At 37.0% G+C, this 19,612-nt stretch overlaps 1 protein-coding gene across 3 annotated transcripts in view; it reads right to left on the reverse strand.

Annotated features, from left to right (window-relative positions):
* Positions 1 to 19,612, reverse strand: part of LOC101746416 (forkhead box protein P1) — a 109,540-nt gene that overhangs the window by 43,819 nt on the left and 46,109 nt on the right. For 2 of the 3 annotated variants that reach the window (XM_012697793.4, XM_012697794.4), the window contains exons 2-3: positions 18,680 to 18,860; positions 7,781 to 7,804 (exon numbers count right to left, since the gene is read on the reverse strand). In XM_012697793.4, the coding sequence (XP_012553247.1) occupies positions 7,781 to 7,804; positions 18,680 to 18,721 (66 nt within the window). In that variant the 5' untranslated portion in view covers positions 18,722 to 18,860. The remainder of the gene's footprint in view (positions 1 to 7,780; positions 7,805 to 18,679; positions 18,861 to 19,612) is intronic. The other variant, XM_021346122.3, reaches the window with a different exon arrangement.

Raw genomic sequence — 19,612 nt, forward strand, 5'->3', positions numbered from 1 at the left:
CAAAATATTATCGGTTAACTTTAAATTTTCTTTAACATGAGCTTAAAGACAAACATCTTTTTCGTAATAAACAAGTAATTATGGTAAGGACAAGGTCGTGAAGTTCCGCATATTTCGTGTGTTTGTCGTGTGCTAACACGAGACTAATCTAAACGAACGTTAAATAAATATTTTATTACTTATTCCGAGGCCAGTACTTTGCCAAACTACCCTTAATAAGACACTTTTTATCCCCTACCTAAGCTGACGGTCTAGAGAGACCATGTCAGCATCAACGCGCTAGTAGGTGAGCTCACGGGGCTCAAACCTGACCATGCTGCTAACACGAACCCTAGCAAGAACCGTGTTCGCAGAATATACCGCCGGATTGGAAACGCGACCCACTGAGAAGATCCGGCGAGAAACTCAGTGGGCTCTGTCTGTGGGTTAATTTACTCGCCGAGCCCTTCGTCGCAAGTGACGGGTTCGGCAAGAACGATGACTGGGGCTTGTGGTACCTAAAAGCACCGTTAGTGGATCGGGAGGATCCGAGATGACGTGTTTTGGGCGACGTCGACTGTTTACCATTTAGTCCGCAGGATCGGCTATGTAGTTAGGTCACTAATATCCGTTCTGATCCTTTAATAAATCTGGATATAGATAGGAACTCTTCCTTCACCCTTTTTTCTTTTTAATGGCCCTTCGCAAACCGGTAACTACCAAAGAACGAATCTACATCCACATTAAATCTGCCGATTCGCGTCCTCGATTCGGGAAATTGCCTATGTGAACCGTGCTGATGCTTTACAGCGGCTGTGTATCGATAACCTTGGATGGCCTCATGACTATACAAACACATACGGATAATTATTTATTGTACAAACAAAACAGTTCGTCAACTAAGAACCGATAATTCTGAAGTATAAGTATATTGTATATTATCTATTATAGATTCATATATTAATGTTTGATTGATTATATGAAACTTGTTTTTCTTTCCACCTATTCGCTGGTAGCTAAAGAACTATTTCAGCTACGCTATGTCTGTTGGGTCACTGGACTCAATCTGAGAGGGTATGTTAACGCTGGCCCTAGTCAGAACAGTGGTTCGCAGACTTAACTGTAGACAGTGGTTTGGTTCTGACCCTGCATTGCTGAGGTCCATGGACGACGGTAACCCCTAGCCATCAGGTGTGCACGTTTGCCTACAAGGGCAATAAAAAAAAAAGAATCTACCACCGGATCAGAGTCACAAGAGTCACAATATGATACTCTGTCTTTAAGGTCATAGCTACAAACGCATAAGGCACTTTGTTTTTTTTTTTTTTTTTTATTGCCTTTGTAGGCAGACGGGCATACGGCCCACCTGATGGTGATGATACCTGATATATGATACCCCCATGTTCAAGACCACATAAGTCAGAGAGCGAGAGAATCAAATTCATCTTGTCAAACAATCGGTACGGAAAGAGCATTCTTGACTATCCTGATGGTACCCCTTTTCACACTAGAATGATAATATTCCACAATCAATAGAAGTACTTACTAGTCGAATGGCAACTGACGCAACACAACCTCATTTGTCATCATGAAGAGACTTGCCTAATTTCAAATTTAAATACTTAATAGAAATAATATATTCAAAATAAGTATATATTTATTATTAGTAAACATAATTATGATCAGGATCACGGTCTATTTGAATTGGAAACTCAGTGGGCTAGCTCACTACTAGCTAGGCTACCGTTGTAACTACACTGAAACCTTAGAACCCATATCTCAAGGTTGGTGGTGGTGTTTACGTTATAGTCGTCTATGGGCTCCGGTGACCACTTAACATCAGGTGGGCCATGATTTTTTTTTATTGCTTAGATGGGTGGACGAGCTCACAGCCCATCTGGTTTTAAGTGGTTACTGGAGCCCATAGACATCTGCAACGTAAACGCGCCACCCACCTTGAGATATAAGTTGTAAGGTCTCAGTTTAGTTACAACGGCTGCCCCACCCTTCAAACCGAAACGCATTACTGCTTCACGGCAGAAATAGACAGGGTTTTGGTACCCATCCGCGCGGACTCACAAGAGATCCTACCACCGGTAATATGAGCTCGTCCATCCACCTAAGCAATAAAAATAAATAAAAGAAGCTCTGTACGCGAATGAGTCACTTCGCGAACGGACTACGACCGTTATGGGATAAATTTCATTATATTACGGTGTAAATTATGCCACGACTTTACCCAATAGGCCATTGACATTTTTATTGGGCGATGATTTAGAACCTATCGATTGTCTCAACTCCTCATGCCGACGACTAAAATATTACGATTTATTACAACTTTCATCTATTCAAACAAAGTTTAACGCGTTTGCAGGAAAGATTTTCTAGCGTTTTCTTTCGTTCATATTAAGTGTTAGATCAAGTTTTTTTTTTTTTTAATATCAAATATTAAATCTGTGTTTAAATAAACTATTTATAACGCTCAGACATTTTTACTTTATTTTACGTGTTTTTTTTTTTAAATGCAAAACGAAAATAACGTGCATACTTTAATAATTTTTCTTCAGAATCTTTTGGAATCCGCTTCGAAAACTTTCCTTAACACATATCATTTGACAATAAAATAAATTTAAATGTCTGCTAGTAGAAATTATTGGCATTCACTGACGCAAATTTAAATAAATCGTTATATTGTTTTATAAAAATAAAATCTATTTTTGTACTATTAAAAATACACAAGAAATTCAGGAGATACATTTATTTTTTAGGAGATTATTGAGTAAAACGTGGTACTTAGCGTTTGGGGCGGCGCTCCGCCCACTCAAAAGCGACGCCCAGCGACGCTGAAAAGCGACGCCTACTCGTAGCTACTCTTCATAATAATAATTATACACGATTTCACGTTTTTCATTGTCCCGAAATCGTCTATGATCCACTTCCATATCTGTACAACTTGTTCAAGATATCATCTCCCAATTAAATATAAATTAATCTTAAGCAATGAATGAAATGTAATCAAATCTTAGTTGTATATTTTTTTATTTTTGATTGTCGATTGCACCTATAATTGAGGTGACATCTGCCATGAACTTTTGTCAATTGTTCAATGTTTTGTATCGATGATCACTTTGTTGGTGCAACTTAATAAATAAATAAATAAGATAGCGGGTTTTTAATACGCTTTTATTAGCTTCAGACGTATGTATGTTTGTAACGGAATCTTTGAACATGATTTTGACCTCCTTCAAAACATCGGATTAACTCGAAATTTGGTATACTTATTAAGGACCGATGACAATTCAATATTAAAAAGCAAATGATACCATGCACCCCACGCTTTTTTTACACTATTTTTAATTCAAAATTATTAAAATTTATTTTCTATTTTTTAGTTGGATTTTCTGTAAAAGCGTTATTGTTAGTTTTTTAAACTATTTTTTTTTAATTAAATAAAAATATTATTCGGATGTTAATTAACTTCTATTTTTAGTTGTCTCTTGAAATTGGATTATTTTGTTATTGCTTTTATGGATGGGCGAGCTAACGGCCCACCTGGTGTTAAGTGGCTACCTGAGCCCATAGACATCAACCATGTTAATGTTGACAGCCACCTGGAGACATGAGTTTTGAAGTCTTCGTTTTAACAGTATAACGGCTACCCCACCCTACAAACCGAAACGCGTTACTGCTTCACGGTAAAAATAAGCATGGTGGTGGTACCTACCCGTGCGGACTCACAAGACGTCCTACCATCAGCACACCCACCACATCACTAGTCAAACACGGCTATACATTAACCTTAGAACAACAACTTTTAATGGGAGCAGGACCTTCGAGCGAGATTCAGGCATCTGTCAAATATCTTGTGTTTTGTGATGGCTACCTGCCACAGAAGGTTCTGAAACGTCAGCCGTCCCGGTACAGCAGCCCGTCGGGCAGCCCAGACGGTACCGCTGGTGTCCCGGAATATCCCGCAGAACCAGAATCAACCTGCCGTGTCGGGACGCGATACACCGCCAACCGCTTGCTCCTTTTATCTAAAAGATATTACTCCATGGCAGCGCGCTAGAGTTCTGGTAGCCGCCGCGGGTCCTCAACCCCCTCAGATCACCCCGTGACCTTCACCGGGGGCTGAATTCACCGCCCTGCCATAATTACATTCACAGTTTTTTTTTTAAATCTATTATATATATTATTATTATATTATATTAGCTTCACTGAGCGTGTACAATACAGTAGGAACACGGGGTTTAGCCTGACGAATTCATCCACAGACATACATATTAAATGCTTTAATAAATCACCAACGATCTGTGATTATAAGAAAGTTTTATTTTTAGAAATGACATGAAATAGATTCAGCGAGTTTTATAAAAATAAACTGAATATAAATAGCAAAATTATAAAAATAAAGTAACAAAAGAAAAAAAAGTGCTTGAAATATATTGATATCTATGATATCTGACGCACAAACTGGATTTGAAGACGATTTTAGCCCGAGTCAGTAAAAGGCTAAAGATACAACGACCATATAGTGTCTTGACATGACTCGCGACTTAAATATGCATATCAAGTTTACAGATCGATCCGTAGATCACATTCTCATACGACTAGACCGTAGATCTAGTCTGGTAAGGTACACCTCATAAAACGCGATACAGCTGAAGGAGCATTTATGAAATTCTTTAAACTTTAAAATTTGATTCACAAAATAATGACACGGTGTTTGATTTTAGCACAAAATCGACCTCTTTTATCGCTTTTACGGCATCGTACATACTCAACAAATGTTCACGATTGACTTCCACGGTGAAGGAATAACATCGTGTAATAAAAATCAAACCCGCAAATTTTAATTTGCGTTAATTTGCGTAATTACTGGTGGTAGAACCTCTTGTGAGCCCGCACGGGTAGGTACCACCACTCTGCCTATTTTTGCCGTGAAGCAGTAATGCGTTTGGGTTTGAAGGGTGGGGCAGCCGTTGTAACTATACTTGAGACCTTAGAACTTATATCTCAAGGTCGGTGGCGCATTTACGTTGTAGATGTCTATGGGCTCCAGTAAACACTTAACACCAGGTGGGCTGTGAGCTCGTCCACCAATATAAGCAAAAAAAAAAACTATGTGTCGCGGCGCAAATTTGATGGCCGGTAATCATTAGTAGCTACGCAAACATGTACATTTCATAAATTTGATTTTTACAACAGGATATAATGCCTTCAACGTGGAACTTCGTCATTGATACCTGTCAATTACGTATTGCCTTAGAAAATTTTGTACCTGCCGGCGGTATTTGAACATGGACACAGATATATTGCTTGATACCCGAACATCTTAACCTCTAGGCCACGAATTTTCGTTATCAAGCTGGGTTGTGTATTGTTTTATTAACAGATAGATGAGCATACGAAAACCAGACCATTTATATAATAAGGGACGAGTGCTCTAGCGTGCCGCCAAGGAGTTTCCATCTGATAAAAGAGCAACCGGTTGGCGGTGTATCGCATCCCAACCCGGCAGGCTGGTTCTGATACAGCGGAGTATTCCGGCACGGGGACTTCGTAGGAGGTCCCGCCCAAAGCCAGAAAAAAAAATGAACTTCGGTACCTACCCATGCGGGCAGCCCAACCAGCCATCAGTGTTTACAATGATATTTAAAATGACCCTTTACATTAAATTAGCTATAAGCTACCGATCAAACCCTTAGGAGACTTGAAACTTAACCACAGTACAGTGCAACAAAATTTCGCCTTTAAAGCCCATGTAAATACAGGCAATTTTCAATTATACTGTAATTAATATTGAAGTGATGTCATTTCAACGAAGCTTAACGGAAAATGAATGTTGCCACAACAGATACAGAGGTGATTTTCCCGTGCGTGGGGCGCTATAAGAGGATTGCCTTGTTTGTACTTTTACCTAAAATGTACTCGTAATAAAAGCAGAATTAGTGCGTCTTTACTCGATGGGTTGCTTGAAGAGTTCAATGGTTTTATTTTAGCTCAGAAGGGCAGGCCACACTGCTCGTCTGATGCTGGTGATATCCAGTTTCGAGGGATTACAACACTCCCTATTACCAGACTCTTATGTATCAACATCACCAGTGCAGATATGATTTTTGAATCGTGTATAAATAGGCCAAATTTCTTATTTGTTTGTCAACCTATTTTTTTTATTAATGGACATTCTAGAGCCTTTGTTGTCAATTTAAAACATTCGAACATAGTCAGTTGTTTTCCGTTAAAAGGAGATAAATTAGTTAAGTACAGTTGGCTGTTCGGTTTATCAACTGTTTTTTTTTTGGAATAGCTAGTATTTTCAGCAGTATCTAATATTTTAATAGTGACTCTTGACAAGCCTAAGTGTTATCTGTGAATATATAGTGTGCTCTTTCAGAACATCAATAGCGATTTTTTTTTAATAGCTAGTATTTTCAGCAGTATCTAGTATTTCAATAGTGACTCTGGACAAGCCTAAGTGTTATCTGTGAATGTATAGTGTGCTCTTTCAGAACATCAATAGCGATTTTTTTTTAATAGCTAGTATTTTCAGCAGTATCTAGTATTTCAATAGTGACTCTGGACAAGCCTAAGTGTTATCTGTGAATATATAGGTATAGTGTGCTCTTTCAGAACATCAATAGCGTTTTTTTTTTTAATAGCTAGTATTTTCAGCAGTATCTAGTATTTTAATAGTGATTCTTGACAAGCCTAAGTGTTATCTGTGAATGTATAGCGTGCTCTTTCAGAACATCAATATCGAATTTTTTTTTTAATAGCTAGTATTTTCAGCAGTATCTAATATTTAAATAGTGACTCTTGACAAGCCTAAGTGTTATCTGTGAATGTATAGCGTGCTCTTTCAGAACATCAATATCGAATTTTTTTTTGAATAGCTAGTATTTTCAGCAGTATCTAGTATTTCAATAGTGATTCTTGACAAGCCTAAGTGTTATCTGTGAATGTATAGCGTGCTCTTTCAGAACATCAATAGCGAAAATAATTGAGAATTAATTTAAGCTTTCAACTGTCATTGATTTTGTGCTCATTATTGTCATTGATGAAGGCACTGCTGGTGCTATTGAGGCCTTCCCACCAGAACGGATGGCCAATTTAGCCCAATTATATTAAATTGTAGTATGTTTATTTATGCTTACGAAGCCATATGTAATCTATATAAGTACTTATATTTAACATTATGTGTATTCTATAATACTGAGATGTTACTTTAAGGAATCGTTTGGAACCTCTGGGTCTACGGAGGGACTTCGGTTCCCTCTGTATTTTGTACCGTATGTTCGATGGGGAGTGCTCTGAGGAATTGTTCGAGATGACACCAGCATCTCGTTTTTACCATCGCACCGCCCTCCACCGGAGTACAGTTCATCCATACTACCAGGAGCCACTGCGGTCATCCACAGTGCTTCAAACGAGGCTTGTGGAGAGTATTAAGCGGTAGGCAGCGGCTTGGCTCTGCCCCTGGCATTATTGAAGTCCATGGGCGACGGTAACCACTTACCATCAGGTGGGCCGTATGCCCGTCTGCCTACAAAGGCAATAAAAAAAAAGGAAGATTTTTGTTTTGATTTTGTTCTTTTTTTGTTTTTTGTTGTTGTTTGTTATTCTTTTGTTAATGCACCTACCATGCATTATCTCTGCACCACCCTATGGTCGACTGGAAGAGAATTCCCATGGCATTAAGTCCGCCTGTTTACGACTTTTGTTTTGTGCATAAAGTATAAATAAATAATTACCCAAGATTCTTGTTTGGAAGAGCTCTAACTTTAGTTTTTCAACTTACCAGAACTAACTGCACCATTGGTGTCTGAAACAACAACAACAAAAAAATTATTTACCCAAAGCCATTTTGAGAGACACACGCAGACAAGGACATCACTCCGTAAGAGGACTTGTGGTTCAACATTTTCTGAGCGTTTGTTTGCATGTAAAACGAGTCTTATTGTGCACAGCTGACAAATTAGCTAACATGAGACAAAGGGAAGACCAACTTATTAGAATACCGTGCTTATTTTTAACGAGAGAGAAATCATTCTGCTTAAGGTAATTTGAGATATACATAAGTTCTAAGGTCTCAAGTTTAGTTACAACGGCTGACCGAAGCGCATTACTGCTTCACGGCAGAAATAGGCAGGGCGGTGGTATCTACCCGCGCGGACTCACAAGAGGTCCTACCACCAGTTGTCCTAGCTATTACGGCTACTTCTCGCTTCCTCGACGGCAAATTGCAATTTATCTCTTCTTAAATGCGGTTTCACGAAGTCTTAGTACATTTTAATTCGATATCAGCTTTATGAATTGTGACCTATAGCAAAAGTTGAAGATAATTTTTGCGAGAGATTAAACAATCTTATCTACATTGACATAATTTATTTAATTTGTGTTGTGTTGTAACAGTCGTCATAATAAATCGATTTTTTATTTATTGGAACGAAGTTTTGGAACGAAGTTCCTTATGGGACAATGCGTAGGGGTACCCTAACCGGGAAAAAACGTCCGTAACGTAAGATTTTTATTAGTAATGCACACAGTGTACAACTTAACTTTGTAATAGCGTACAAAAAATAACATATTTCTTTATCATTCATTGACCACGATCTCAGAGCGTTCGTTTGCGCAGTATACTAACTCTTATTCAAACAACCGTGAATGAAGTGTACCACAATAAGTTCGCACGTTACCGAATGACCGTGGGTTGTTGCGAAGCCTCCAGTTTTATTTTCTTTATACCTCGAATAGAACTTAAAATTAATATTTTTATAATAAGGAACTTCGTTCCTATCCGGTGTCCCACGACACCACACATCTTTTTTATTTATTTACTAGCTGACCCGGCAGACTTCGTAGCGCCTCAATCGATATATAAAAGACCTACCTAGTTTTGTATAAAATAAACTTAAAACAAACAAACGGAATCCGTCCGACGGTGGACACATCAAAGGAAAAACGAAATTGTTATTTTCATTTAATTCCGAGAATTTTCATATTTATCTATCTTTTGAACCTTCTCTGGACCTCCACAAATAATTCAAGACCAAAATTAGCCAAATCGGTTCAGCCGTTCCCGAGTTTTAGCGAGACTAACGAACAGCAATTCATTTTTATATATATAGATTTACCCTTCGACGGCCATAATGAAGTAATTATGTCGATTTCTGTTACAAGTCTAAGCCACTACTCGAAGTCAATTACCTAAAGATGCACTATTAAATATGTCTCAAAAAATACTGTTAAAATGTTAATAATGGGATGGAATGGTGAAATCATCAAAAAATGTTCACAAAATTTTTTTTGTAGAATCATGTTTATATAATTTACAAGTTTATGTAATATTTAATAAATATATGTATGATTCATTATAATGAAATTTACAGTTTTTATTTTGACAATTTATCTAAAACAAAAAAGAATCGAGATCAAACTCATTCCGTCAACACACTGACACATTTTTAGTCGCAAAACCCTGATAACGAAATTGTTTATCCACATAATACTAATATAAAACTGTGTGTAATGAAAAGTACACTTTTACTTTTTTATTATTATTATTTAATAATTATTTTATTTAATATTACGATAATAATAATATCATTGTAATATTATTTAATAATTTAATGTTAGTTAGCGTATACTCTATAGAAATTAAAACAAAACAAAAAAGTGTACGAACACGAAATTTTTTTTTTATTGACTTTGTAGGCAGACGGGCATACGGCCCACCTGATGGTGAGTGGTTACCGTCGTCCATGGACTTCAGCAATGCCAGGGGCAGAGCCAAGCCGCTGCCTACCGCTTAATACTCTCCACAAGCCTCGTTTGAAGAAGGACATGTCATAATAACTCTGGAAATATCTGGGGCTTTGTTCTCTTAGCTCTTGTGGGTGGATAGCGCTCACATTATCACGCTCCACGGTAGGCACTTAAAAAAATTATTACCTCTTGCGAAAACTGATGAAAATCCAACGGGGCTAGATGGTGGTCTATAAACATAGTTTTTCTTGTTGCACTCTCTACTTTGTATACCACTGATAAGAATATAAACACCATATTCGTATTATTTTTTATTGCTTAGATGGGTGGACGAGCTTACAGCTCACCTGGTGTTGAGTGGTTACTGGAACCTATATACATCTACAACGTAAATGCGCCACCCACCTTGAGATATAAGTTCTAAGGTCTCAAGTATAGTTACATCATAACTACAAATAGTTACACGTATTGTATATATCTTCTGTAAATTACTTTACAGGACTTAATTAATACGTATCTGTTTAATATCAAATAAATAAAATAATATTTAAATAATGGATATAAATTGTAACTATACTTGAGACCTTAGAACTTATATCTCAAGATGGGTGGCGCATTTACGTTGTAGATGTCTATGGGCTTCAATAACCACTTAACACCAGGTGGGCTGTGAGATCGTCCGCCCATCTAAGCAAAAAAAAAATTAAAAAAAAAATACAAATAGTTTGTGACTTGATTAAAACTATTTCTACCGTTATTTAAATTAATTTTAAAATTTGGTTATATCTGAATTAATTTGCCTTTTTCGTGATCGGAATTAACCGTAAAAGTATTTTTAACTGTGTCTCTGAGTCGACAAAAACTTTAAGGATTATTTGCTGATTTCTGTTTTATACTAGCGATGACTGGTCGCACTGTGGTCTGACTAAAATCGATAGATAATTAATCATATGATTCTCGTTACTACCCGCCTACCGACCAACTTCTTCTTCTTTTTTTTCTCCACCTTATCCCACTAGGTGGAGTCGGCACAGCTAATTTTTCTCTTCCATTCTCTTCTATCAGCCGTCATCTCAACGCTCACTCCTCTCTCTCTCATACTCCATCTATGTCTTCTTCGGTCGACCTCTTCCCCCTCTACCTTGCACTACCATTTTTATACATCTCCTAGTCACATGCATCTTTTCTCTACGCATCAGATGTCCATACCATGCTAACCGACCAACATGGTGTATTTACCAGAAACCTGAAGCTCTAACTACAACTTTCCAAAGTTTTAACCCAATGAGATAAACATTAATCGAAACACGAAAAAACGGAGCTATGAATGTATTTTTATTGGATGCTACATTAAAATTAATATAATTTGAAAAGTTTTGCAAAGGCGTTCGAAAATTAACATGTCATAAAAGTTTGAGAAACGCTGAGTAGTGATTATTATACATACATTCTAATTTAGAACTGGCATCATTTATAATATCGATTCAGTTAGTTTCTCCTCTAGTATTATGTTAGTAGAATGATTCTAAATCATAAATTGGGAGTTTTAGGATTAGATCAAACACCATTCTAATTCAGTCTTTTGGAAATGAAATTTCAAGAATATTTTTCATTGATCAATCATTTTACATAGGACCTTGTTAATCAGAATTTTAAGTAAATTTTATCTTATATTCAAGGAAATGTGAAATCGGGTTTACGATTTCACATTTATCACAATAAAATATAAAAGGTAAGCAAAAAGGGCAGTCGCAGGACAAAAAAAATACGTAATCCAACAAGTGAACACGCGACACATCCTCAACTCTTAATAAAACTGATACCCTTGTTTTGTTTGTGTCCGTTATCAGGCCGCAGATATATTTTAGTGTAAATATTGTGATAAACGTACAGTCTGATAAAGCATGAATAATAAAATATAAGGCTATTCATACAAAAGAACCGGGTTTGGTTTGATTATGCAAAAGCTAAAACTAACTAACTACTTTATTACGTAATCCATCAATGGGTTCTATACGTTTTAAGTTTTTTTTTTATTGCCCTTGTTGGCAGATGAGCGTACGGCCCACCTGATGGTGAGTGGTTGCCATCTCCCATGGACTTCAGCAAGGCCAGGGACGGAGCCAAGTCGCTGCCAACCATTAAGTACTTTCCACAAGCCTCGTTTGAAGAAGGACATGTCAACGGAAAACATCATAGAGGGAATCTCATTCCAAAGCCGGATGGTACCTGGCAAAAAAGATCTCTGGAAACGCACTGTGCATGAACGCAGTGAATCCAGGTAGTATGGATGAACTCTACTCAGGAGGCGGGTGGTGCGATGGTAGAAACGAGATGGTGGGATCATCTCAAACAATTTCTTATTATTAGAAGAAGATAAAAACAAAAGAGGTAGGTCACAGACGATCTGTCCTTAAACTAGGATCCCTGTAGTACGGGAGCCAGAGAGCGATACGTACTTATATAGATATTAGGCAAACCAAGATCAAACAAACCACATCACACAGTATTTACCTAATGTGGGAATCGAACCCACAGCCCCCGACCCAGCAGTCAGCAGCGCTAACTACTGCACAGCCGAGTCAGTCATGCTGCTGCCCATCAACATCACAGTTACGGATCCAAATTCCCTTCCAGTCTTTATATAATTGCCAATTTTTTTTATTTGTTTTCCTACCTAAGCTGGTAGCCTTGAGAGGCTATTCCAGCGTAACCTTAACTAGTAGGTGAGCTCACGGGGCTCAAACCTGACGACTTCCAATTGTAATATCACTGTTCTATACTTTTCAGACTGTTTAATTACTTCAAATGTTACAACAGAAATGAAACGCGTGTGTTTGTTTGTCCTTTTTGTGATCGACGTGTTTTTTTTTTGTTTGCTCGAAAAAGCTAATAAAGTCAATTTTGTGCTTAAAACCAATACCATCTCATCATTTTGTGAATCAAAGTTTAAAGTTTTAAGAAATGTTTATGTTAATTCAATGTTAGAAGCATTAAATGTCAGCCTTTTACGACTCTTCAGACTACACCAAAACATTAATTACGTAGAAAGTTGTGTTTTTAACCCAAAAAAACCTGGATATCTTCGCTTAAGGTATATTTGGAAGAAGTTCTCGATGAAGTCTCTAGAAGTCGTCGTGGCCTAAAGGATAAGACGTCCGGTGCATTCGTGCTGAGCGTGGCACCGGTGTTCGAATCCCGCAGGCGGGTGGGTACCAATTTTTCTAATGAAATACGTACTTAACAAATGTTCACGATTGACTTTCATAGTGAAGATCGTGTAATAAAAATCAAACCCGCAAAATTCGAATTTGCGTAATTACTGATGGTGGGGAATTACTGATACTGCCTATTTCTGCCGTGAAGCAGTAATGCGTTTCGGTTTGAAGGGTGGGGCAGCCGTTGTAACTATACTGAAACCTTAGAACTTATATCTCAAGGTGGGTGGCGCATTTACGTTGTAGATGTCTATGGGCTCAAGTAACCACTTAACACTAGGTGGTCTGTGAGCTCGTCCACCCATCTAAGCAATAAAAAACAAACTAGCACACACTATATGCGTCCATGTAAAATTATCAAATGCTTTCAATTGATTTTTTTCCCTACCTATTCGCTAGGAGCCTAAGAGGCTACTTCAGCCACGCCCGGATGGGTAGATGAGCTCACGGACTCAACTTGAGAGAATTTGCTATCACTAGCCCTAGCAAGAGCGGTGCTTCGCAGAATCTACCACCGGATCGGAATCGAGGCCCTAAGAAGATCTGGCGAGAAACTCCGTGGGCTGAGTCTATGGGTTAGATTCAACTGTATCCATACTTCTATGTTTCAACTACATATAACTACTACACTATCTATATATATAAAAATGAATTGCTGTTCGTTAGTCTCGCTAAAACTCGAGAACGGCTGGACCGATTCGGCTAATTTTGGTATTGAATTACTACTTTATAGATTTCACTGCTGGATTAAACCGTATAAGTAACTTTAATTATAGCTTCTATAATCTTCTTAAATGCACATTCTTTGACGGCCTGATTCGGAAGGTTAATTTAAAAAGGTTGGGAATCCGATTTTAATTGAAACTAGATTATGCATGTGGCGTTTTTTCTTCTTCTTTTTATCGTCTGTTTATAATTTTACAATAAAACGTAATGGGTGTAGCTGTATTTATAAAATAAACGTATTGTTTACGATCACGGGCGGCGTGTGTGCCGCCAATCGATTTACGTGTTTATAATAAACGATGAAACTGATATTGAAGGTTGCCAGCTTATAAAATATGCACTATCGATGCCGCGTTGATAAGTTTATTACTACTACCTTACTTAAGTAGCAGTTTGAATTTCATATTCAACGAAGTAAATAAAATATATATTAATTTACTAGCTGACACGGCAGACTTCGTAGTGCCTCAATCGATAAATAAAAGACCTAAACGTCTGTATAAAATAAACTTAAAACAAACAAAAGGAATCCGTCCGACGTCCGATTTTCATATTTATCTACCTTTTAAACCTTCTCTGGACTTCCACAAATAATTCAAGACAATATTAGTCAAATCGGTCCAGCCGTTCTCGAGTTTTAGCGAGACTAACGAACAGCAATTCATTTTTATATAATATATAGAAGATAATAGTTTATTTATTACCTTTCATTCTTTTTATTGTACCTTCACGTCTGAAAGAAAACTAGCGAATGAATTAAAGGTCGTCTTTGTACATATTGCTAACACACATAATGCTTTGTAATTGTAGATCTTATTTCCAATAAATAATGAACAAATTGAACTACATCGACATAGTTTTTTTGTTTATTTTTTATTGCTTAGATGGGTGTACGAGCTCAGAGCCCACCTGGTGTTAAGTGGTTACTGGAGCCCATTGACATCTAAAACGTAAATGCGCCACCCAACTTGAGATATAAGTTCTAAAGTCTCAAGTATAGTTAGAACGGCTGCTCCACCCTTCAAACCGAAACGCATTACTGCTTCACGGCAGAAATAGGCGGGGTGGTGATACCTACCCGCGCGGACTCACAAGAGGTCCTACCACCAGTACGCAATGTCTTCGTCGTTCGAGACCATTAAGTATTAAAAACCTCTGGAGGTTTTAATTCAATTAGATAAGTGTGAAATTAAACTTCAATCAGAGGTGTTAATATTTTCTGTGGCTCACGAAGATGAAAAAAAATAATACGAACCTAGTTCTTATATAAAACTGACTAGTGTTACACATTTTTAAATATACAGATCACGATTTCCTTGAACTGTTAACTTCATATAAAAACCATTGTTATACAACAATAACTCGGATTTTTTTTTATTGCCCTTTTAGGCAGACGAGCATACGGCCCACCTGATGGTGAGTGGTTGCCGTCGCCCATGGACTTCAGCAATGCCAGGGGCAGAGCCAAGCCGCTGCCTACAGCCAAGCCGCTGCATACAGCCAAGCCGCTGCCTACGCTGGATTGTTATGGAAGTAAAAAATAACGCTAAATCTATCTACCACTTAAGAATTTTTATTCAGCGCTGGTAACCCTACAATCGATACCCTGTTTAGACTATGCCCACTCCTTCGGTTTTACTTGTTCGATGTTACTTAAATACTAATAAAGCAAATTGTTATTGCATCGTTTACTGTACACAATATGAATTAATATTAATAGGTCACGTACCTGATATAGGTTAATGATTTCTAACAAGTTATCGCGTTGAATAAACATGGAGCACTATTCTTGGATTGTTGCAAACAAATACAATGTAAGAAAACCCCAAAACCTTAAAAAAATGCATAAAGCCGCGTTGCCAATCTTTTAATTATAAAAAATAATATCACTGACTTACAACAAACCTAGAGCCAATACCGTCTTTACTATAAGGGCACACGGGGCCCGTGCCCAGGGTCCCCATTCTCAGGGGCCCCGAAAGACCGACAATTTCTCTCACACGTTTATTCTCAAAACATTTTTGTCGGCACATTACACTTTTTTCAGAAATCAGTAATCAGAAGGTATTTACAAGGCATATACTATGCCTATAATAGAAGATTATGCTCAACAGAAATCCCGAAAGAAACCGTTATCGAAATCGTAACCAAAAAACTAGCAAGCAGCATTCTAATATCATTAATGACATATTATATCATAGTGTATTTGATGATAAATGGTCATACTCAGTAAAAAAATGTTATTATAATTCGCTTTTTTTACTTTCCAAAAGGGCCTCAAATTCTTGTGTGCCCAAGGGCCCCATCCTAGTTTAAGACGTCCCTGCCTAGAGCCCATAATAATACATAAAATAATTTGTTTTAAATAGGTTAATATTTTCTTCGATTTTCACGAGTACTTGACATAGCTAAAACTACTTTTGATATGTAATCTCTCATTCTTTACTCTCATCAATTTATTTCTAACGTTCCGAAAACTTTACTTGATATGTTAGAGGAAACCTGAAAGTGGCACCTGTGACAGAGAAGCTGAGAAGTGCGCGTTTGGGATGGTATGGACATGTGATGAAACGCAATGAAAATGAGATTGGTAAGAGAACGTTAACTATGAATGTGGAAGGATATAGAGGAAGGGGTAGACCTAAGAAGAAATTGATGGATTGCGTAAAAGACGATATGGGTAAGAGGGGAGTGAGCGAAGAAATGGTATATGATAGAGGAGTACGGAAAGAGAAAACATGTTGCGCCGACCACAGGCGACTGGGAGAAGGGCAGGATAATGATGTTTCAAATACTTTATGATTTTCCATTTTACGTGATCGCGTTCATATAATAACTATAAGAATAGTATTTTAAACCGTAAAAATCATTTTAATTATATAATATTATATTCAATAATCGATTAAGGATGTACTATGTTTTTTTTTACTATATATTATACATAGTTTTCTTTGCATTATATTTATTGCTATTATTATTTCTGCCGTAGAGTACGTAACGATATTAGAAAGGTATAGCAGTCACTGCGCCAAAGCAATTAAATTTCAGCCTTATATCTCACCGTAGATAATGGCGTTTACGCTGTAATGCTTATGGACTTAACCCCTTATAACTCATGATCATAAATTCTAAAATAAATTACGTTTAAGTACTTGTATTTAACAATAATGAACCATATATTTTTCAGAAAATCCATTTTTTTAATTATTTGTTTATTTATTGCGGAAAATAGGGAGTGACACATATCTGTGACATTCAGCCAATATTAGCATATTTTTCTATGTGGTGTGGAAATCTATGAAGCAATTTTTTTTTTATTGTAGCATAGAATCACACTACATTTGTGACATAAAGTTTGGGAGACTCCTGTGCATTTAGGGAACTTGCACCTGATCTTATTTTTTGACCAAACTGGCGAATGCCCGATTTGATCTAAGCAAACTTTCAATTACATACTAGTAACGCTATCTCTGTGTGATGTGATGTATTATTTCCTTAGTTCGATATTACTGAACAGTGAAAATAAAATGAGTTAGGTAAATAAGTAGGTATGGTCTGTGGTTTTTTTTGAGGCCATATTATGTAAAATAATAGCTCACTGGTGGTAGGACCTCTTGGGAGTCCGCACGGGTAGGTACCACCACTCTGTCCATTTCAGCCGTGAAACAGTAATGCGTTTCGGTTTGAAGGGCGGGGCAGTCGTTGTAACTATACTGAGACTTTAGAACTCTTATCCCAAGGTGGGTGGCGGCATTAAGGCTGTAGATGTTTATGGGCTTCGGTAACCACTTAACACACCAGGTGGGCTGTGAGCTCGTCCAACCATCTATGCAATAAAAAAAAGTAATAATAGAAACGACGAATTTCTAAGGATGTGATTTGACACTAAGAAGAATACTTCAGCAAATGGGTTTTTTATTGAAGAAAATAACTAATAATAGGAAAATGCTGATGGAAAAAGATTTAGGCTTAAAAGAGTAAAAACATATCTATGCATTAATAAAAATTAAAAAAAGTGTTACAAAGGACTAAAAGGGGTTAACATTTCAGCTATCAAATATACAAGAATACTCAAGACCTGGGAGACACGCTAGGCAGTATGCTTGGACCTTGGAAACCGTATGCAAGTTACTTTAGTTTCACGATGCAAGTAAACATAATTATATGCGCTAAGTAATGTAACTCAGACTAGCTCTTGATCTAAAACCTATATTATTAAATACCTACTTAATAAGTTCTCAGAGTGCCTAAGATTCAATAAAAACTCGAAAATATTTTTCCGCGCCTGATAGAATACGTCAGGTCAAAAACGGGGTGGATTTTTCAGATGAAATTTTGAAAATATGTTTTTCACTTAAAATACGCAACCTCATCAAAGCAAAAAACGAGATAAAAATAATGACGAAGCGCATTTGCTACAGGGGTGATGTTATTTGAATTATATCCAACAAAAACCAAATCATTACGAGTATTACCATAAAAAAATACACTTATATTTTGATATTAAATTAATTTTTAACGTCATTTTTTGGCGGCTAAATCGATTGTCAAACCAAAAATTATACACTAGGCAAAAGCATACGCACCAAACTGACCTGATATAAAATTTCGATCAACCTTAATATTACTATAAATTATACATTACGGCATACTCCTTAACCTTAGGACACGTTCTAGAAAAGCAGAAATATCTATACTTAATATTATAAAGCTGAAGAGTTTGTTTGTTTGAACGCGCTAATCTCAGGTACTACTGGTCCGATTTGAAAAATTATTTCAGTGTTAGATAGACCATTTATTGAGGAAGCTTATAGGCTATATCACGGTAAGATACAAGTAGAGCACCAATAAAGAATGTTTCAAAATATTTTCATTTTCTACGTAAATGAAGTGGGGTAAAATTTTGCGTTATGCCAAAGTACCTATTCCACGCGGACGGAGTCGCGGGCAAAAGCTAGTATATTATATAAGTACAATAATTCACTCACCGCTTCATCTATAAGGCCAACATCTTTCCTCTGTAGACACATTCAGATACACGATCAGAATAGCACTATCAATTATTTGACAATTTGAACAAATGGTGAGTCAGGACGGGACCCTTCTGCACGCCGGTCGTCGGTCACTCGTAATGAACGAACCACAAATGCAGAATGTTTTGAATACAATCTGTAACAGAAAGAAAAAACAATAATAAACTTAGGTGGCACGGTTTGTGTTTGTATGCTTATATCAAGCTCCCCGTATGGGCAATGTAAGCAACGGATTCATAATACTAGACTGAATTAAATACATTTTTTTTTTTGTTTTAGTTTTATCAATCGATAATTGCGGTTAAGTTTTTTTAAATATACAAAATGACGAATATAAATTTTGTTCGGAGAAATATTATGGAAGAATCACTGTATAATTATTAATAGCAGTCATTAAATTTCATTTGGCATTTCCTTTTGAGAAAAGCCCTGATTGAAATCTATATCGTCACGGCCTAAAGGATAAGACGTCCGGATTGAGACGACGCTACTAGGCCGGTGTTCGAATCCCGCAGACGGGTACCAATTTGTCTAATGAAATGCGTACTTAGTGGTCATCAATGACTACCACGATGAAGGAATAAAAACGTGTAATAAAAAGTCAAACGTCGAAAAAAATTTATTTTGCCTAATTATTGGTGGTATTGTGAGTATGCCACTGGCAAGCACCATCATCCAGCCTATTCCTGCTGTTATTTCTAAGCATGTTTTAAATAGCGGTCCGTTAACTCGTTCACTCATTTTATAATAAAAGATAACGTTACGGTTAAATCGTACGTACGTAATAAAAAAATTCAACAAATACCTTACTGGTTTCAACGCCAAGTCGCCTCGACTTTACGTTCGATTGCTGGTTTACTTAACGAAGAACCACCCGAAGCTTTAACG

The sequence above is a fragment of the Bombyx mori genome, chromosome 27 (genome assembly GCF_030269925.1).
Source record: "Bombyx mori chromosome 27, ASM3026992v2".
Taxonomy (NCBI): domain Eukaryota; kingdom Metazoa; phylum Arthropoda; class Insecta; order Lepidoptera; family Bombycidae; genus Bombyx; species Bombyx mori.